At 43.8% G+C, this 21,865-nt stretch overlaps 1 protein-coding gene across 3 annotated transcripts; it reads right to left on the bottom strand.

The window, feature by feature from the left end:
- Window positions 1-197: 197 nt before the first annotated feature.
- c2cd3 (C2 domain containing 3 centriole elongation regulator) lies at window positions 198-20,782 on the bottom strand. Of its 3 annotated transcripts, none has more exons than XM_077566599.1 (33): window positions 20,571-20,782; window positions 19,205-19,474; window positions 18,831-18,988; window positions 17,619-17,791; window positions 17,429-17,550; window positions 16,517-16,649; window positions 15,890-16,027; window positions 15,376-15,523; window positions 15,188-15,297; window positions 14,891-15,085; window positions 14,628-14,743; window positions 14,419-14,537; window positions 13,466-13,591; window positions 12,273-12,704; window positions 12,041-12,192; window positions 11,511-11,757; window positions 10,384-10,558; window positions 9,448-9,631; window positions 9,202-9,374; window positions 8,956-9,091; window positions 8,597-8,865; window positions 8,434-8,511; window positions 6,811-7,416; window positions 5,620-5,910; window positions 4,826-4,964; window positions 4,483-4,744; window positions 4,316-4,375; window positions 3,572-3,702; window positions 3,166-3,318; window positions 2,699-2,862; window positions 2,034-2,511; window positions 1,307-1,403; window positions 198-348 (listed from the first exon to the last, which is right to left on the bottom strand). In XM_077566599.1, the coding sequence occupies exons 1-33, from the start codon at window positions 20,623-20,625 to the stop codon at window positions 205-207; spliced, it is 6,234 nt and encodes a 2,077-aa protein (XP_077422725.1). In that variant the 5' UTR covers window positions 20,626-20,782; the 3' UTR covers window positions 198-204. The 3 variants fall into 3 exon arrangements, with proteins under 3 accessions (XP_077422725.1, XP_077422726.1, XP_077422727.1); XM_077566600.1 differs by having other exon boundaries at window positions 4,316-4,360; XM_077566601.1 differs by lacking the exon at window positions 4,316-4,375.
- Window positions 20,783-21,865: the final 1,083 nt, after the last annotated feature.

Raw genomic sequence — 21,865 nt, 5'->3', positions numbered from 1 at the left:
AAACACGCCCCGTGCAAACGATCCGCGTCACCTGTGCAACTAACTATTTGACTTACCAGTCCTAGTCGAAGGGGGACACTGAATGGATGGCAAGCAAATATTTATTTTATTTAGAAAAATACAAAATATGACACTTTATAGCGCCACAAACCCCCCCCCCCCCCAATTCTATCCTTCAAAACACACACTATCTGGCACCGCGTGCTAATCGTTGTCATCGTCGTCATCTAAGCGAGCGGCGCAGATTCTGGCAAATCTTTGCGTCTGTCTCTTCCTGGAAGCGGGCGACATGTCGAGACAGCGTCGAGGACCCTTGCCAGGAATGTGGGGCGGAGTCAGGCCACGCTCCTGTCAACAAGCGAAAGTTGTTCAAGAAGAAATATTGTTTAAACAATGTAGACAAACATGCCGGTTTGCTTCCTGGCATAAAAATTGACATGGAAGATTATTGACATTTTAGTTGAAATAAAAATTTCATGGGGTACAGGAATTCAATTATATTGTCAAATAATCATTAAAATAAATAGTATAATATTATTATTAATATAGTATTTTAAAACCAAAGATGGTAATTCGCTGTCAGGTATAAAATGCACAGCAAATACAAATTGAACAAACAAATATAAATTCCCCTCTGGGAATTATGTGCTTGTACGTTAAAAACGGTATGAGATTTTACATTTAAATTAATTTTGAAAATAAATAATATATTGTATACTATACCCAAAAAGAAAAAGCCACACTAAATGTTCGCTGGGATTAAAATTTGTATACTATAATAGTTTATTTTGATTAAGTTAAAAAAAATAAAAAATACAAATAGAATTCAAATGAAAGTACCTGTAATATAGATTCATGACATAAATCCCTTATATTTATCTATGAAAATAAACATTTTCCCATTTCCCTGTGATAAACATTTGAAAAACATATTTAAATGCAAAATTTAATTTGAAAAATCAAAAGAATACTCGAACAATTGGAGGGGAATAACCAAATAAAAACCAAATAATAAAATAACAGTATTTGTACACAATAGACAAACATGGAAATGTTTGTGAATTTTCACTACTAGTGGCAGCGTTTGGTCCTACTGCTCCAAAAATAGAAGAGATTCACTGTATTGAGTTACAGAAAAGAAATCTATTGCTCTGTAATGATTTGAGTGTAATCTTGAGAGCGCCCATTCAGTACATTTGTGTGAGCAATCAAGTTTGGACGCATTTTTGCAGGCACAAGATTTCAGTAAAACCTTCAGCCTCCTCGTGTCAATTAAAGCATTTCCCAACAATTAATCGGTACTCACTGCGTCGCTGGATGAATTGGAGAAAGAGGGCGCCAAGCGTACCACCCTCAGTGAGGCCTCCAGTTGGTGAGAGGGCAGGAAAAAGTTGGGAATGGAGCTTTTGGTGCCAGGAGTTAAAACAAAATACACTTGATTGAATCTGGCCGCTGGATGAGAAAGGCATCGTTTAGTCCACATTTGCTGCTTGTTGTATTGTTCAGAATGTGGAGATGCAAGCAGAAGATCTATTGTGGCGCGACACAGGACCACTGGTCACGCCTACATTTTTACAAATCATTTGGAGAGTCCGTTTTCTGCATATTCTTTTTCTTTTTTTTTTCCTTTTCAGCAAATAAATGCTTCATATAAATTTGGGTGTTATCAGCAAAACCAAATTTCTTCCAAAATATACCTATAGATAGAACAATCACAGAAATTGCTAAATTAGTAGTCGTCGATTTTTTTGGTTTCCTATAAAGTGATGGTTTGGAAGCTGCAAAAATTCCGCCTGTGGCCTGCAATATCGAATGTGTTTATCTTTACTTCAACGGATTGTAAATGTGAATAAAGAAGGTCAACGACGCCCTTGCATCCTTCCATTTTCTCTACAGGTATGTGCTGGCCCTTATCAGAAAAAGTTCAGACAACCCTGCAGTAAACAGAACTACAAATAATCCAGAGTGAGGTTGTTGGCTCAAGGCGGGTCGTGAACTTTGGTACGAATGTCAGAACTCGCAATGAAGGATACATGTGTTTCTCCGACGTGGGCCCTGCAGCACCGGCTGCTGTCGTCGTGTCATCATCGTCGTCGCGCTGAGAAATTGAAGCTTCTTCTGATGACTTGTCAACTTCCTGTTTCCTGCTGGATTTTGTCCGACTTTCGTCTTGAGCCTCCGGGTTGTCCCGGTCCGACAGGATGCTATTCCATAAGCTGGTTTTATCCGTGGAAATCGTCACCTCATTCAAATGTCTCGGCTCCACCACCACTTCATCATAATCTTCCTCCTCCTCCTCATCCTCACTGCTACACAGCGATTTACGATCTTCATCGTCATCGGTGACTCCTGCTTCCTCGTGATGCTCGCCGGCCTCTTCTTCCTCAGACTGAGATGTTGGAAATGGCGACCGGGGACAAGAAGCGACGTGCGGGCTGGATATCATCTCAGGGTGGTTTTCTTTGGCTGATCTACCATGGAGGATGGAGGAAATGGCTTCCAGGCGTTGACCTTCAATTAAAAAAAGAAAAATAAAAAAAGGTTGGATTACATTTACAACAAATTGCATTTTTATTCATTTTAATGTGGAAAGTTGATTTGAAACACATGCGAGTTAACAGCATACGCAAAGAAATGATTCTGTCCTCTTTAAAGAGCTGCTGACAGTGAGCTAGCATAGGCTAAGCTAGAGGCTCACCATTATGGGCATCGGCAGGTAACGCTTGCGACGTGTCAAGAAGCTGCCACGTGTCACTTTCAACCGGCTTCTGCTCGTCTCGTTGGCCGGCAGGCAGGAAGGCAGGCGACGCAATCTTGCTGCTGAAGTATCGCTGGATGTTGTCCTGCTCGCTCATAATCTTCCTGCATGTTGAGACAATCGATTTTAACGTCACCTCTTGGGGGAAAAAAGTGAGTAGCAGTGCGGCACGATCATATCGCGCATTGTCAAGGTGGTGTACGTTGTGCGCAATAGTTACGTCGCAGATCCTGCCATGCACATTTAAGTGTATTGATATGCAGTCAATTAATTGCAATATTGGTAAGTAAGCAAGACCTAGTTAGTGACGCGAGTAGAAGAGGGTACTAAATGTGCAGATTAGAGAAGAGGGTTGTAGGGTTAATAATAAAATATCCAGTGCAGCCCTAGTGAGACGCAAACGCTACCTGATTGTGGAGAAGAGCAGCGAGCTGGAGGGGCTGCCGTCGCCGCTGCCATCGCAGACCGAGTGAAGGCCAGCTTGCTCCTGAAGACTCTGATGATGAAGACGCACCTTTTGCATGTGCTCGTGGTGGCGCTCGCTCTCACTGGGCACAGAGCTAGTCGAGGAAACATCGCACATCATTGTTTGCCAATGCATTTTCGAAATTCAATATCGTTTTCATATAACCCACTTGAATTGCATTTAAAAAAAGAATCCCTTTTTTGTTTGTTTTAATTCTTTCCCAAGTGGGTCCTTGTTTGACACTCAAGCTGAAAAAAAAAAAGCCTCTGTTGCTGAAATACACCAGAGGGATCTGCGATCTTAAGTGCCAGGATAATGTACACATGTAAATAATATACAGTACAAACATTTTGGGAAAGAGGTCGTCCCTGCGGTCGGGTGACGAGATGTGCTGCTCGGGGTATCGACTGATGTGAGAGGGGAAGCTGCTGTACGTGGCGGTGGTCTGGTAGCTGCGAGGCGCAACCTGGGATGACGGCTGAAAAGAAAAAGCAGAACCTTGGTTCATAAACATGATCCAGCTCCACAAGTTGGGTTTGCCTTGTTTTCATGGTTATGTCGTCAAACATAGAGCGCAAAGTAAAATGAAGTGAAAACATTATTATGAAGATGTGTGGCATTCACGAGCAAAAACTGAGCAAGCATTTTGGGGGGGAAAAAAAGTGGCTATATCGGTAGCTATTGCATATCACCAGGACTTATTTTTTTCATGATTCACACTACATCATTTCCTTCCCTTTCAATTCGAGATCTTTGCTTGGCACAATCAAATCTCTCCTTGGCATACAATCATTTTGCATTGGTTTCCTTCACTGCCAGATTTATTTTTTTTATCATAGGAAAGTTGTTATAATTGCCAGCCGTTTTAGAGTTTTTTTGATTGATCTATCTAAAGCCACACACATTTTGTTTGGCGACAATATAAAGAGCAGAAGGACAACACCAGGCAACACCCCCTTGGAGCGCTCATTTCAAATCTTTGAGAGGGCTGGAGCAAGAGTCTAACTTCCTGTTGAGTCATCCTTTAAATCCAAAGTGATACAACACCGCCATCCACAGGCATCTGTTAGTCATTGCAGGTGTTTACAAACCTGAATTTCACAGACAAGCTGGGCGTGACCGTCTTCCATGCCTACCTGTTGAAAAACGGACTTGACAAATATTTTCGTGGGTTGCAGTAAACAATCGGATTACAGGTGACAAAAGCAGTGAATGACTTCATTATGTCTACATCTGAACAATGTGCCTTTTGTCCTACCTTCGCATCCACAGTGGCTTTCCTTTGCCCGCGGAGGTCTTGCACCCACTTCAGCGGCTTGACGGTCACTTTGAGCTGACCGCGGCAATGGCCGCTGAAGTCGGTGACGTTGTACCAGCCGCACAGCGACTGCAGGCCGCACAGCAACGGGGTCAGGTCGACCGAGGCGAAACCAATAGCCTGCTCCGCTTCGACAGCGCCTTTGTGCCAGATTTTGAACACCAAGCTCTGTTGTGGGTCAAGTAGAAGCTGCTTGGAAAGCCTGATGAATGAAATTCAAAAGCTTTGTTAAGCGGCCCAGTGTGGAGCTTTCCGGCATCATTTCTGGGGAGGTGGCACCCGCCTGCAGTCGCGCTGGTGGTCCCACACGGGGCAGTTTGTGTCGGCCACCACGGCCGTGGACACGGGTTCCGCAGAGTCGGCGGCGACGTACGAGACGTAGCAGCGCAGCATCCCTTCGCTGCTGGCAGATGGCGGGCAGCCTACCACAAAGACGGAGGGCAAGTCATCAACATTCCTGAATTATTCACTGAAAATATGGTGTTAAAATGCTCAATTTTGTTAACGGTTCATTGTATTGAATGGTGACGTTATGTCAAGTTGGGTGAATAGATGGCGGCAAGTTACTGTACAGACTTTCTTTTTATACAACTTTGTGTACACCAGTACTGTGTGCCTTTAAAAAGGGCGTGGCCTATTGAGTGCAGGGTCAGTCTCTGCGAGCCTCTGGACGTGAGTATTGGCGTACTGGAGATGATTGTGAGCATAAAAAACTCAATATTTAGAGCAACTAAGATCCACACATTTAAAAAATTTAATAAAAGTACAATTGCTATTAATAATTATATAACACATTTTCCATGCCCTGCAAAATCAATACTTTCAATATCAATTTCTGTATTTGGAAATTGGGCGTTGAATCTGATGTCAGTAGTTTATAGATTAAAATAGTGTTAATTTGACCTAAATAACTAAATCAGATGCAAAGAAATTACAGCCGCACCCATTTAAAAAGAAAAAAAGAAGACTTTTTTTTTTAAAGTTCTGAACTCAAGTACCGGGTCAGGTTGAGAGTTTAACACCCAAACTGTTGTCCATGTCTCCTTGGCAGAGGTAATAACAGTTTGACATGCTCACCATTCTGACTGAGGTTTTTGGCCCTGTGCACGGCAAGCGTGACCGGAAAGGACTCGTCGTCATTGATTATTTCATCGGGCTGCGACAACGCAACATCTTGAGTGGTTTGGCTTTGCGTAGTTTGAGGCGGCGTCGGCGGTGCCTGCTCCTCTATTAAGTCCTCTTCCTGGCTGTCCGACTCCACTGGGTGGTCTTCCACAGTTGGACTGCAGCCGGTGGTCAGGCTGATGTGCACACGGAGAGCGGCGCCCTGCAGGTCTGCCGCCGAGCGCCTGAACAGCGGATACACACCTAAGAAACATCAAATGGAAATAAATATTCAGTAAAGACATCCGTGCAAAAAGAGCAATTATGGACCCTTAGGGCTGAGGACGTTTTAGATCAGTGTTCATTTTTAAGCTGTTGTTCTTTTAACATTTTTATTTTTTTTACGATACGCAGCCTTCATAGTCGCAGTTGCCATTGTTGGCTTCTTAAATTGCCACAGCCGCAGTTGACAAACGAAGACATGACTTCAAATGAGGTAAAAAAAAAAAAAAAAAAACTCTGCCCCACCCCTCCCCAAAGAAAGCGTGTGAGGGTCCGCACACTCTACTATAAAAGGGAAGATAAAAGTTGATAGGTGCACCTTTTAACTTATTTGCTCCCAAAAACGCATGAATACATTCCATTTTAAATGTTTTAATTGTCCCAAAGACGTATTTATACGTTGTTGTTTTTTATGCTAGAGCATTCAGAAGGCATTGAGGCAACCTCAACTTCAAAGAACGGTTGAAGAAATGGCAATTATTACACAAACGGCCAGCAGGTGGCAGCAGAGCATATGAAATGAACCAGGACCATGTTGAAAAAATCCTCAGAATTCTAGATTTGTGAATAATGATGAAACTTAAGCTATATTCTAATGCTAATAGCTGCAAAACGGAAACAAACAGAAATATACTTTTTTTCTGATGAAAGAAGAGACTCTAATCTTTCTTTTGGTAGGTTTCATGTTTTTATAGCAATAGAACACAACATTCTGTGGGCCTTGCAAAATCCCTAACCCCGGGAGCGAAGGGTGTTGCTTCTGTGAAAATAGCTGGGAGTGAATGAGTTAAAAGATGGACTGTTTTGTAAGTGAAAAAAGCTGTTCCTAATTAAAGTCGCTCTTAATGATTTGAACAATTTTCTTGCTGGTTATTTTCTTACCGCTGAGCGTCGACTTTTGCTTGTGAGCTTTGGCAAGCGAGGACAGATCGATGAAGGCGGACCCCAGCAGGCGGTCCGTGTCCCGGGGCCTCTGGCTTTTGTCCTTCTGGAAAGCCACCCACACCTGCACTTCCAGCCTCTCCTCTCGAAGGTACCACATGAGAGGCTGGGAGCTCCCCAGCTCCACGGTGCGACTCCCCTGGAATGTCACCGTGGTCTGGCCGCCCTCGGCCGCCTCGCCGGCGCACGGGTGCTTCATGTGCGAGCAGAAGGCCTCCAGCTCGTAGAACTTGTACCGCAGGTAACAGTATGTGGAGCGCTGCAGGGTGTCGTGGCCCGGCAGCAGCAGGCAGTGGAGCGGTAACCAGGCTCTGGGTATGGAGAAGGTCAGCGATAACTTCCTGGTGCTCTGCTCCCAGCTGCCCGGGTCGTCACAGTCCACCTGAGCCTGGGTCGGATCCCAGCCCAAATCCCGAGCGGCCTGAATGACCCGTTCCCGCTCCGAGTGATGGGCAAAGCCGACAGAGATTTCCAGGCCTCCGACCAACGTGTGCTGACTTGAAGGAGGTTCCCGGGACGCGTAGACCCCGAACCAGCCGGAAATACCTGAACATACGGAAGGGACCCTGATATTGTAGATATATATATATATATATATATATATATATATATATATATATACAGCTTTTTTTTTTTAAAGAAAAGATGACTAAACCACTGTAAAATGATCAGTGTGCCTAAAAAGAGCGACTTTGTTTATTTCTGTGAAGAACTGATTCTCAACTGGTGGATTGAGCCCCAAAAGTGGGTTGCGGAGCCATTTTGAGCGGGTCACAGTCACAGACGACTCTTAACAGCTAGAATTACATGTACAGCAGGTGTGTCCAAACTTTTTTCTTTGAGGGTCACTTTGAGGGCCACTTTGGCAATGGCGATGATAGCAACCATCATTTAGTTGGATGGGTGTCAATAACCTGTGGGTTTCAGCTACTCACAGCAGGGCTCGGCCCACATTCCGATATATGTATGTACGCAAGTACTGTATATACGTATGCATGTGTGTAATTGCATGTAATTGGGTGTTGCACTTCAGAATTGACAATTAATTAATTTCACTTTTCTTTCTTTTCTTTGATCCTTCCTCGGGTCTCCTGACAACTTCACGACTCTAGTTGGATTCTGAAGTATTCGGTTTAGGTGAACGGTACGGGATTTTTAATAGGTTTTAGGTGAATTAATGAGCACACACACACACCCGCACATGCACATACAAAAAAGAAAAAAGAAAAAGAGAAAAAAAAGGAAAAAAGAGAGTGCAATGATGATAACATGTCGAATCGGTAAGATTACTGAATGAACAATACTGAGCTCTCTCAAAGAAAAAAAAAGACAATTAATTTTGTATTGCATAGGTGTCGGATGTCAACAAGTTGGAATGATACTTTTTAAGAGGTAACATTGTCCTTTTTGTGACCGGCAGTCAACATCGTTTTCGTATGGGATAACAGTCGTATTGCATTGTACAGCACGATTAAATGAATGATTCAATCAATCAAGCAACAATTGTGGAGTATTTGTGGGGGTAAAAAAACAACAACAAAGATCACAGATAGAGAAGCACACCTGTTGTTTTCCGGAGGAGATCTGCCAGTGGGATTTTCACTGTGCCCAACATCACATCTGGAGGCCTAGAAGTAATACCTGCACGGAAAAAGACACTAAGTCAGTGCATACCTAATGGACCAGCATGAGAAACTCTGTTTCTGTGACAGAAGTGTCACTAGACCTTTGCGGCTGTCTTTATTCCAGACGGTGAAGATGGCCAAAGCTTCCGCCAGCTGCTCGGCCAGACTGCAAGTTTCCCCGCCGCTCTTGTGGACCAGCGCGTCACAGCGCACTTCGGCGTGGTGATCAAACTCGGGGCAGAAAGTCCTGGCGGCCACGCGGGTGCAGGTCGGCTCATCGTCGGGCAAGAAGGACAAATGGACGCTCACGTAGGAATTGACGCCCACGTTGGCAAAGTAGTCGAACCTTTCGTCCTGCTGGCTTATGACTCTGCGGTGATGAAGAAACACAAACAAATGCGATTTGGGTTGCGTTTGCGGCCACCGAATGGAGTTGTGGAATGATGTGGTGTCCTCGTACCTGGCTGCTGCCTGCAAACCACACCCTCTGTGGACTTGAAGCACGAGGGTCACAAGGCAAGAGGCGGCAGCCCTGCCAGTGGGCACGTCTGCTCTCACTGGCCGGCGCTTGTAGCGCAAGCACACTTCCAGGAGGCCTGACCAAACACACACAAGAGTCACATTTCAATCTCAGATTGTGAACTGTGAATATGCAGATGTTTACGGTACTGATCACTATTTTGATCCAATAGTTGAGAGTACAGACCAGATGGATGAGGCTGATGTGCCAGCAGGCCGTCCCCTTTGGGGAGCAGCGGTAGCGAGAACATCTGGGCCTCGTCGAGATGCCGTCCCTGCATAGTGACCGTGGCACACAACTTGGACAAGGGGAAAATTCCTTTGGCCACCAGCTGGTCTCGCACATTGGGATAATAATATCTGCAGCGACGCAATCAAAAACGGTGTCATGGTTCCCTCTAACCCGGTTATAGACCGACTGACCGCTACAAACCTGCACCACACTTCAAAATGGACACCCCCGCCACCACTGAGACCTTGGCTGGAAAGTGAGCCGAGAAGTAGCTTCTGAACGGGAACGCCTTCAGGAGCCAAGAGGGCGTGTGTCTCCGTGTGGCCAAACACCGGGTCGGGCACGCACAGAGTGGTGGTGGTCCGAAAAGGCTTCAGGTTGGTGTCTGTAAAGAGATGAGAAATGCAACGCTAACATTGATATCAGGGATGTGATTTGACCAAAGTGAAATTATCTGAAAATTTAGCCGGGGGTCTGGGGGCCGCTGGCACCCAGCTAGGTCCAGGGCAGTGCCCTGGTGGGGGGACAAGGGCCCCCCGGAGCTCATGGGTTTTCCGTGTTTTGAAGTACTTTCAATGCACTCACATGACAAAGAAATAGACAAAACAACAGCATAAATTTTCAATGTATATTGAACTATCCCATATAAAATGGCAGTTTTAGTCAACTCAAAATCAGTCACATTCAAAAACATTGGACTGCCTTTGCTTTTAAAAACTATCACTGAGAATATCATCATATCTAACTAATGTGATTACTAAGTTAACACATAAATAATGTTGAAGAGTTCAAATTTCATGAACAAATAATTGTATCATGACCAAATGAAAAGTAACTCATATTAGAGCATACCACGAATGTCTTTGTTATAGCAGAAGATGTTATCTGTCGGAGTCATGTGCATACACAATGAACTACAAACAAAAAAAAAAAAATTGGAATTTTTTTTTTTGAGGGAGATAAAAAAAGCGGAATTCCGCGAATTAGCGGAAAAATCACATCCCTGTGATATAGAGAAGCAGAAAGGAATAGAAACAAATGACCCTAAAAGGTTTAAACATGATCACTGCGTTGAAATGGAGAAACCCCAACCCCACTAAAAAAATAAAATAAAATGTACGTTGTGAAACTGCTTACTATATTCGTCGAGGGTGGCATCCACATCAGTACCTTCTTGGCAAGGGAAAGCGTACTGTATGTAGCAGTCGGCCTCCCCCCACACTGTAGACTGCAGAGGCGTTAGGCCCGTCACCTTCTCCACCCTGATCACGAACACGTGCTCGGTCATCGCTCGTGCCTGAGATGCGATTTTCTGAAGGGGAGAGAGGAAGCGCTTCAGACAGACATTGTCAATTCACCGATACGCCATAAAATCACACATAACGAGGCGAGAGATGAAGTAATTTGATAGCACGATGAAGTCTTTGGACCACTGACAAAATAGAGTAATTGGCTTAAATTAGGGATGGTATAAGGTCGATATAGATGATGAAACCCACGATACAGGTATCTGCCGTATTACGATCAGGAACTAGACATTAGATCAATAGAAAATTCCCAATCACTTTATGCAAATTCAAGGAAAAATACTATATTGGGATGTATATGTCTTTCCTAAAAATAGTCATTGTTTTGGGGGGGAAATTTTATGTATCAGAAGTATTAGTGGCATTGGTACTTGGTATCAATGTTGGTGACTACTGACTACCCAAGAAATGTTATGTGAGGTCAACTGAGAAACTAAACTCAGAGGGAGACAAAATGCCAGCAGTAATGTAGTTTATGGTCGGCATTTTGATTTGATTTTTTGATTTTTTTTAATGTGGGTGATAGAAATGTATACATTGTTCGTTTGTCCTTATCAGCAGGTTTCACTGGATTATCTGTAGTTCTTTTTAAGAGGTAATCAAAAACCTATTGGGGTAAAGTCATCTCCCACATATTCAGGGCTTGCCATTCCTATATTTGCACTTTTTTTAGGATCCTGTTATCTGCTGAGAAATTTGCCAAGCCATCGTTTTTTGTCCTCAAACTAACAGTATTATTGCTTTGCAGCTATTTCAAAGTATCTTGAGGTCAAGACATTCATTCATTTACACATTCGTACAGCAGCAGTCATTTACAGCCATTGTGTGGCATCTGTACACAATTACTCGTGGTTGGTTCAGGTCAGCAGCAGTCACTCCCGTTTTGCCACCCAGAAGTACCCTGGCGCCTATTGCGTGCAAACATGATCATAGGACATGCACGAAGGCAGTAGAAACCTTGGTGGGCGCACTGGGCTGGTGGTCAAGCAGGTGAAGCGGTCTGAGGGGCGCGGTGGGCGCCGAATCGCACTCCTCGTCTCTGGCGCGCTGCAAGGCGAGCACCTGCTCGCAGAGGCCCATGGCCAGCGTGACCCGAAGGCTTCCACGGCAGCCGCCCGAGAACACGTCCACCACTGGCATGTAGCAGTCCACCCCTAAAACGGGGTACTGCGCCTGCAGAAGGAGGTGGGTGATCTTTGGATCCCTGCGAGAAAAAGGCCTGAGGAGTCAATCACACTTGAAAAAAGCAAACTCTCCAAATACATGTCTCCTTTGCTTCACTCATTCTGGGGGGAGGATGACTGCAAATATCTTGGTTTGAAGAAAATGGTCCACACATCACATTTCAACTGTTAGCTTAAGCTTTTTAATAGCCATTGAGCAGAGCAAAAACCCGTTGGAGGTACAGTCCAGGCAGAGATACGCGATTCTGGTCCCGGCAGAAAGACTCCAGAGATGTTCACAACTAAAACAAGTAGTAAACTTGCCTGAAGGACATGTAGAACTGGTGCAGAGGCAGCTTAACGAGACCGAGGAGTTTCTCGTGGCTGGATCCGCCCGTCTTCTGCCAAACTTCGATCACCATCATGTTGTTCCTCATACGCTCCAGTAGGTGTGCAGTCAAAGGCACGGGAGTTACCTGGATGCAGTAATTTCCACAAGCGAGAGAGTGCATGCGACGGCTGATTATATAGACGCCCCACCTCTGTCCCTCCTTACCTGGACAAAGTTAAAGGAAGGGTTGGCGCGTCCCCAGCTGACCACAGACCTCGCCACCTCGTCGCACCAGAAGAGCTTACAGTTCAAGTACACGTTGACGGCCTGTGCTGGCCCACTGGTGAAGTTCTTGCCATCTGGCACCATCAGCAACGTGTGCAAAAGGATCTCGGGGTCAACCTCTGCCGGACGCCGCCATGCGTACGCTGCCGGTGCTGCGTGATGTGTTGAAGGAGGTGCGACTACGGAGTGCTGAACGGGAACCCTCAGCGCGCCGTCTTCAGACGAGCGAGCAGCCGGGTCCTCCGAGGACAAGTCGACGCATTGCGACGTAGTGCCGGACTCTCTCGGGGTGTGCGTGGAGCGTGACGATGAGGCATCTCTCTTTTCTGACATTTCAGAGCCCCTGTTGTTGGTAGAAAGTTCAAGAAGTACCTGGGAAAAAGCAACATTACCGCTCAAGCATTTTTTACCTTCAAAAAATAAAATACAAAAAAACAAAGAGACTTCTTTTTCTTGAAAAAACAAACAAACTGAAAAATACTTATTGTTTGACTCTCACGGTTACTTGAAAAACTATTCTTAAACTATTCTTGTAAGATTAGGTTTTTTATTCTTCAAAGACATCTTTATTCTCGATAGATTGATTTTTGTCTTCATTCCTGTAAAAGACTGAGTTTGTTTCTCAAAAAAGTATTTTTTATTTTTGAATAATTGCTAAAAGATTGGATTACAACTTTATCCTTGAAAATAATACACCTTTTGTTCTTGAATAAATATGCTCGAAAGAAAAATATCAGACTTTATTCTTGAATAACGACTGCCCTTTTCTTCAAGAAACAAGCAAACAAAAAAAGGGACTTTGACATCCTCGTAATATTATGACTTTCCTCCAACAAGATTAAACTTCTTTTCATGAAAAATTACTATTTTGGTAAAAACACGACTTTGTTCTTTAATAAACAAAACTTAAACAAAAGTATAATATTACAACCTTATTCTTGTCAGACTTTTTCTGCAAGATTAAAACTTTCTCAAAATGTACAACTTTTTTGTTGAATACAACAATTTTCTTGAATTGACTTCATTCTTTAAGCAAAACAACTATTTTTCAGATGATATCTTTTCCTGCTCAAGAAACATGACAAACTATGACAGACAGTGAATTTTCCATAATATATGACATAGTATGTTACCCTGAGAAGACAGAGTTCCCGCAGAGTGCCCTCCATGGCGTGCACCGGCAGCGTGAGTGACTGGCAGAGATGCTGACTCTGCAGCAGACATCGTAGTGGATGAGCGGCTTCTCCGATGACGACAGCCTGCAGCGACAACCGTTCAGGTCAGTACTGTACTTTTCTTTCTCCACTATATGTCTGTCAAAGGCAAAATGATTACATATCATTTCTGGACTATAACGCGCACTTGACTATAAGCCGCGCTAGCTACATTTGGGGATGACTGAGTTTGTTACACATATAAGGCGCACCCGACTATAAGCCGCAGGTGTTTTAATGTTACCGCACCGGGTTACCGCTACTTTCTTTTTCATAATGAGGGTGTAAATTGTCTGGCTCTCGTTCTGTCTCTTCTACTGTATTTGATCTCACTTGGTTTGTTTTGCTCTGCCTGACGCTCTTGCGCTTCCTTTATAGTGTGCCCCCTTGTGATCTGATGGATAAGCCGCACCTTTGTATCAGCCGCTAGTGAAAAAAGTAGCGGCTTTAGTCCAGAAACTACTGTAGCTTCTCTGTTTTTGCCATTTTATTGTGCTTGAGTAATAAACACTTTTCTTTTATTCAATGAGTTATTGACACCAAACTGAATCCAAGTGTTGCCATTTAGAGCATTTTAGTCACGGGACAACATTTCAAAGCACCCCAAAAATGTTCATGTTTTTCCCCCCCCTCCAGATCCAATTTTTTTTTTTAATTAGTTGTATAGTTTTATTTGTTGTTGATGCGTTTTTTTGGTGGTATTTTAATTTACTTAGTAGGGATAGGCCCGTATTGGTACCAGATATCATTATAAGGCCGATATCAAGCCTTATTTCAAGGTATTGGTACTGGTGCTCCTGCGGCTGTCTTACAAGCAGGAACAAGAAATTAGAATTAGAAATATTCTCATCATTCTGTTGTCATACACTCACTTTGTTTTGGTCATTTTTTCGGACGTAAATTCGAAAAAGGAGATCGGTTGCCCACCAGACTTCCAGTGTGGTTTTGCTGAAGCGGACGGGAAACACCGAGAGCTGATGGAAGCTCACCACTTCAAAAGTGCACAAACAGAAGCATGTCAGATGTTCAGCAGTGAAAAAACAAAAAAAGACACAAACAAGCACCTGCCAGCATGTTGTACCTCCTCCTGTGACATTACTGGAAGCAGCTCTGGTCACCTCCACGCCTGGGATCACACTTCGTCCATGTCGACTGGAGGAGGAAGGCTTGGGGAAGGTATACTCCACAAAATACGTGCTGCCAAAAAGAAATCATCGTTCTTGACTGATACGCTTTAATTTGATACAAAGAAACGGAGTTACAAGCTTGGTCATGCAACAAATTCAACACGGATGTCATGGTGCCATGTATTTCTGATAAGAGGATTTGAAAAGCATCTCCTACCATTTTTTTCTACGTAACAGTGAAGCAGATTTGCTTGGGGTCTTCCCGGGTGGGGGGCTCGCGCAGCCTGCGGGCACACTCATGGACTCGATGGTCACTTTGGCTGATCGCATCAAACTCAGGAACGTCAGCTGCTCCTGACTCAGAGGACTGCCGATATCCGCCAGAGCACTGAAACTCTGCTCTGAAACGGGACTGTACAACGTGGATGTGGAAAAGTATTGATAAAAAAAAGTTCAGAGACAGTTACGATTTTCTTCAAAACAACTCGTCTTCGGGCACGTGAAAGAGCCTTACTCGTCGCATGGCCTGGACGCGGGCTCCCTCAACGGTTTCTCGGACCCGGATGAAGTCGTCTTCTGCCCTACGCCATCACTTGTAATCTCATCTGGTCTCAACTCTGACGTCTGAAACACAAAAATGCGTTGCAGCAAAAGACTGAAGCGGTAACTCTGCCGTTGTTTCTCCACATACGAGCTACTGACGGGGGTTTTGTAGAATAGATTTTCCAGCAAGCTGTGATCGTACAGCGGGTCGCCAAGTTCACTGTCTCCACTTGCGCTGCTGTGACTGGACAGAGACGCGGGGAAGGAGCCTCGGCCCCCCCACAGAGGCGGCGGAGACGTCTTCAACCTGAAGGGAAGGAGGAATTTTCTAGAAATAATGGCCTGAGCACTTCAAACGCCTCTAAAACCTTCCACAACAAAAATTCAGAAAAAAAAATTTTGATTACTAAAGTTCTTTAGCTATTCTACTGCTCTTCTCTTCGGTAATGTTCAATTTGTGCTACTGAATTGGAGTTTTTAGGGTTTTTAGGGAATTTTGAAAGGTCACGGTCATTTTGACGCATCAATTTGAGAAGCTCTCACAATTTCAGACCGTCCAAGTTTATTGCTTCCTGCTCTATTCCTGGCAATTCCCATTCATTTTGCAACTCCGGCCACAAATTAAACCCCTGACCTCAATGAATGAAAGCACTCACGCAATGAGTGCACGTACCTGCCGAGGAGGAGATTGACAGCTCTGTGGTCCATGTCAGGAGAACAACCGAGACCGCAGTCTACAACCATGTCGCTGCCCGCATGCTTGACATTTGAATCGGCGTGCGCAACGTTTTCAAGCAACATTTCGGCGGGCCTGGAGACATTAGAAGGAGAAGAAAGAAGAGCCATTAATGTCCAAATGTGTTCAAGACCACAATTAACTTAACATACCCTAACAGCATGTCTAGGATGGATGCCAGTGGGTGGCAAGTAGGTGGGTGGGTATGTTCGCACTAGTCAGCGATTCTCACACCATGTTAATACTTGGGCCCAACTTAAGTCAACTGGCCGCCGCCCTGGAAGTTTTCAATAAAACGTTACGTATTTTAAAACTATAAGGCGCACGTAAAAGTCTTAAATTTGTCTTGTGTGTGCACCAAGTTCCGGAGATGTTTTCCCTTTTGTGCCAAAATGTCTTTAACGTGGATGTACACAAGTGATTTTCTAGTGGACCTTTTATCGATCTCGGTACACGAGGTACACATCCCTACATTATACAGGTACACAATAGAAACTAACTCTAACTAATCTACAACCGGTTTAGTGCAAGTAAACCCTTCAAGCACTTTGTCGGGTCACTCACATGGAGGGCGGTCTGGCATTGTCCCTCTGGAGAGGGAGTTGGAGGTCTTTGAGAACCGGGGCAGAATCAATATCGCTTTTCAAGGCTGACACAACCATCGCGTCCCGAAGTTTGCTGCCACGCTCCAAAATGACTGAGAACAAAAAAAGAGAATGGGCTACATCAGTTGGATCGCTACCAACAACACTGAAACCCAAAGGAGGAATTGGACCAGGAGCATACATTTAATTTTTTATTTTTTTATGTATGCTGTGTTTTCCCCCAGAAAATCTGCAATCTTTCAAGAATAGAGTTGCATTATTTCATAAAAAAATTGTGGTGGGGGCGTTCAGAAAAGTCATAAGGTCACTAAATCAAAGTTAAATTCTAATGAGATAGTTGCACTTTTTAATAAAAATGAATGATGTTCAAATGAAACCGATACCTCAAAGCTTGGTTCAGACTTCCTGAATCACGTGGCTTCAAAAAAGTGCTTCAGAGCTCGTATCATTCTGCAAGTATCACGTGACCGATGACCTTCGAAGCTTCATACGTCACAGCGCGTATTGATGGCCAAACACTTTTTTTTTTTTAATGATTTTTAAAACAAAAAATAATTATATATGTTTCTCCCTAAAAAAAATAAAAAAAAAATACTTTTTTCACTCTTAAAATTATTATTATTATTATTTTTTATAATTTTTTACCCGGCTGATTTTTTATTTTATTTTTCAGGAAGAGGAAGTCATATTAGTATACAACTTTTCTCCACTGAAAAATGACTTAACTTCTGGGAAAATATAATATTATTCTTCAAGTATACCTGAAAGCTCTTATCAGATTTGGTGTCATCAGATGTGCGGCCCAAACCCTCCTGGTGTAACTTCTAAATCTCAATGGGCATCCTCCTCTGTCTTTCCTTTTGTGACGCACCTGACAGGATGTCATCTCTCGGCTGATCCACAGCTATTTGAGCGGTTGCTCGCAACTTCAAGGTCTCCACTGACTCATCTTTGTCAGTCTGCGTGGTTTGAGAATAGGAGTGGTCTTTCCCTCTGAAAACAGAAATTGCATTAGCATCTTTTTTTCCCTGGTGCGGATGTGAAAAACGTTCTGGACAAACCTTAGCGTGTTTCCATCGCTGCCCTCGTATGATTTGTTGCCGTTTGAGGGCGGGGCCTCGTCAAACGTGGCCAGAGAGGCGACCTGAGGAATATTGCTGCTAAAGTCGGTTGCGGGACCGGAGGAGCTGCGGTTGTCGCATGCTGCGGCCAAAGGCTCCAAATGGAGCGAAACCTGCAACAATGGCGTCATTGAGGTTTGACTTCCCACAATGGAAAAATGTTTTTATTCGAATGTTCAAGAAATGCGAAAATAAAACCGAATGAAAACGCCAGAAGTTCGAAAAAGGGCCCAAAATTAGCAACAGCTGACAAGACCAGATACACGTCACACGTACGTTTTAGGTCCCAAAGCACTGTCGAATGATAAAGTAAGATATGTTTGGGGGGGGGACGAAACATAAATCTTTTTGGAATTAATTAAAGAAGCGAATATTAATGCAATTTTAGATGGAAAAAAGCAAAGAAACGGTTTATCAAGAAACTCATACGACGTCATCACATGGCGCAGTCACTTCCTGTTCTTTTTTTTTTTTAATTACTGGTGGTTCACATCTCTATGGTGTATCGCGCCACCTACAGCGGCGGAGTCCCCTCTCAATATTCGCAAAAGTAGAACAGATGGAAACGGGCAGAAGTCGCATGTCCGTTTTGCGCGTTTTCAGTAGATTCGCTTAAAAAATTCCAAACAATTGGATGGAAACCCGCTTGAAAAAACTATACTTAAAACAGTTTTATTTTCAAATATTTTTAATTTTATCCTCATACAAAATGATTCCAATGTTGTTCACGGTACTGTTTTTCTCAAAAAAATTATAACTTTATTCTCATAAACTTTTTCTAAAAAAATCACCAAAATGCTGATAAAAAAATATACACTATGGTCTTGTGTTGTTTAAAAAAAGAAGATAACAAAACTTACGTCAAAAATAACATACACACAATATAAATAAATTAACAAATAATTTTGTAAGTTTTTTTTTTTAAAGATTGCCTGTACAGTTGTTGAAAGTTTTGCCACGGTAACGACTTGACCCAGATTTGCGTATTTCTATTATTTCCTAACGTGGGAAAACAAATCAACACGTCAGAAAGCGGAAGAGTCCTCTGGACCGTTCCACTCATTTTGCCAGTCGACCGATGCTAAAGCCTCGGCGGAGGTACGTGCCTCCCACTGTGACATCACAACGTCTGTTATTTTGTCATGCGCTCACCTCCAACTCGCCGAGCTTCTTGGAGGTGGGCGACACCAGGGTGTGAAATCCAGTGATGGGCTGCGCGTAGGACAGGTGGGAGATCTCTCTCACTTGAGCTCGCGCGATGGGAAGGTGATCTTGCTTACTCAAAACCTCCAGCACCAAATTTCCCATATCTGTTGAAAAGCCGCCAGGCGGGTAAACTTTTAGGACTGGTCAATGTGTTAACATAAAATCTTCCTTGATCCCTTCAGCATGAATAGCGGAGGTTCCACTGGACTTGCAGAATTCCCCATCATAACGTGCCATGGACATTTATTGCCAATTTCCCAAAATGCACCATCAATTTTCCACATCTTTGCAACCTAAACATAAGGCCGGCCGCGGTTTACCTGCCAGGTAAGAGGTTAGCTGCTTGGGGCCGCAGCGCACGGGGAAACGCGCCGTAGTTCTGACACTCCTGTGCAAGGACTGAGCGTCGTCCCGGGGGTTGAAGTGCGTGCCGTCTGATGACTCCCCCCACCAACGCAGACGGACTCTCGTCGCCGGCGGAGGCCTGGCCACGATCCAGCGCGGACGGCTCACGGTCACGCGCAGGAAGCAGCGCAGCTCACCTTCCACTAGGGGGGGCAAGCTGGTGGAGGCCGCCACCTCGCACAGGGCTGCAAAAGGGTCCGCATGACAACTATCAGCACACACTCGCTACGGTCACGTACAACTAGATCCAAACTTTTTCCATTCCAAAATGAGCTAAATTGTGAAAACGAGGTGTGTGTAAATAAACACACTCTTCTTCTGAATTATTAAAAGCTGTTGTTATTAGGTTCTGTTTGGGCTGGTCAGTAAATTAAAATAATTCAATTAATTAATTAGTGCCTAAAGGTGCAGATGGGTGGGCCGATTACTCGAGTAATCAATGGAATAATCAATCCCAATAGGCACTTTGTGTGTGTGTGTGTATGACAAGATCTTGGGGTATATGAAAAGCAGTATTTCCTCATGTTGTGTTCATGGGTCAAGGTGACCCGCTCTAATGTTTTATTACCAAAAAATATCAATGCAATCAAATAAGCCAAAAGTGTAAAACAGAGGCCTGCAGACCAAGTTAATCAATTTTTAAAGAGGAAATCAACCCAAAAATGTCCATTACTTTCTATGTAGCCTCACTAGCCTAAACATAGTATTCATTGATGAATATTGCGTTTGTGCAATATTAATTATGAATTTTCGAAGAGGCTAGGGCCACCCGTTTGTTTTGTTTTTGCCATTTCAGCGGGCAGCCATTTTGCTGTCAACTGAAAATGACATGCGAATGTCACATGACCAAACTCAGAAAACAAGTGAGCCATGATTGGTCGTTACCTGAGCCCTTAAGATCAAAGTAAATGATTATTCTTTCATCTTCTAATGGTTTGGGAGCAATTATGGTTGTTGTTGAAAACTTTTGTGTCAATAGTGATTTGGTGAAGACGTCATTATTCCTTCCTAAAGCCTTCGTTTGACATCTCAAAGGTGTCATGATGTAATACAAACGGCAGTAAACAAACCAGTGGGTGAATACGTGAATCACAGAGCGGCTTTACAAAGCAGGACATAGACGAATATGGACCCTGAACTTTGCAGTATCGTTCGAACAACGCGAAGCCAAAATGAAAACCGTATTACATTACTATATTTGTAACAATACCATCCCTAAGCATCAGTCCAGCTGACAGCAACTTGCCAACTTAGCAAGCTAACCAGCTAACAACACTTCACCTTTCTGCTTCGTGCCCCCGGCGGCTTTGACGGAGGCCTGTCTACGGCTCTTCATGACCCCACTCGGGGAATATGACGAGCGAAAGAGGCCGACGAGGCGACACTGGCGTCCGTAAGCATGTTTTAATTATTAAGCCGTTTAAATGGCGAAACACGTTCAAGTCAAGATGACACAAACGACCCGTCCCGCGCTCAACTGTTGAGCTCAACCTCAGTCCCGCCTCCGCTGCCGCTCACTGGCGCATGACGGGAAATGTAGTTCACAACTGCCAGTGACCCGTCGCCACCTTTAGCGTCACATTCATTTTGAGGTGTGCTCTTCGAAGAGATTCAATTAAATTTCAGACAATACAATTTAATAATATACACTAACTCGGTCCACATAACTGCTGCTCCACTTCCGCTAACGCGCACTAAAGCATGATGGGAAATGAAGTTCAAAAGTGACAAGGAGCCTTTTGTACCAACAACAGCAGATGGCGACACTTAACTCGTTTGTCTTTTGTCTTAATAAATCTTTAATGTAATGCAGCCTAAGTTTTCAACCACAGGGCTATGACAGTATGGAAAGAGTTCACGTGACAGCAACAGGGCGCCATTTTGTGCCATCACCGGTAGATGGCAGCAGATATCTTTTCCTTACCTGTCACCTGCAACAATGAACCTACTGGCATGATGGGAAATGGCGTTCACCTATGACGAGTGACACGCAGCCATTTTGTGCCAACATTTTTTTATGCTTTATTGAACAAACTGCACATTCCACAGTAAATACCACAAAAGTCGCATTAAAAAAAATGTAAATTCAAAACCAACAACAAAAAATGCCAAAAATGTAAATTCAAAACAAACAACAAAAAATGCCAGGGGGATACAACACGCACACGCGCGCGCGCGCGCACGCACACACACACACACACACACACACACACACACACACACACACACACACACACACACACACACACACACACACCAATCCATTGTTTAATGTCCGCCCTGCTGTTTTGTTTGTTTCTTTTTCTTCTTCTTAAATACAGTAACCAACAACATCACCATTTTGCTACACATTGACATTTAGTACAAGCCGGTTACTTTGTTTGTTTTTAGATAACTATGTGAAACAAACACAAAGATACATCATCAATGTCATTAAAACACCCTTTGCTCATCAAGGAAAGAGTGTTTGCCCTTTAAGGTCAGTGTCATGTGTTTAAGGCAGAGCTTGACGAAATGTCTCTCTTGCTTGGCTACAAATCCCCCTGCGGTGGTGTTTGTTTGGTTGCCTTGGCAAC

Source organism: Vanacampus margaritifer, chromosome 5, assembly GCF_051991255.1.
Source record: "Vanacampus margaritifer isolate UIUO_Vmar chromosome 5, RoL_Vmar_1.0, whole genome shotgun sequence".
NCBI lineage: Eukaryota > Metazoa > Chordata > Actinopteri > Syngnathiformes > Syngnathidae > Vanacampus > Vanacampus margaritifer.
This window is presented reverse-complemented; position numbering and strand designations above follow the sequence as displayed.

What these genes read in the sequence shown, in the direction of transcription:
- c2cd3 (XM_077566599.1), bottom strand. Translation starts at nt 20,625, where the DNA reads ATGAAGAGCCGTAGACAGGCCTCCGTCAAAGCCGCCGGGGGCACGAAG. An exon ending in GGGAACTCTGTCTTCTCAGG is followed by an intron (nt 12,705 to 13,465) that starts GTAACATACTAT and finishes GCTTTTTCCCAG; the next exon opens with GTACTTCTTGAACTTTCTAC. An exon ending in ACCTGCCGATGCCCATAATG is followed by an intron (nt 2,512 to 2,698) that starts GTGAGCCTCTAG and finishes TTTTAATTGAAG; the next exon opens with GTCAACGCCTGGAAGCCATT.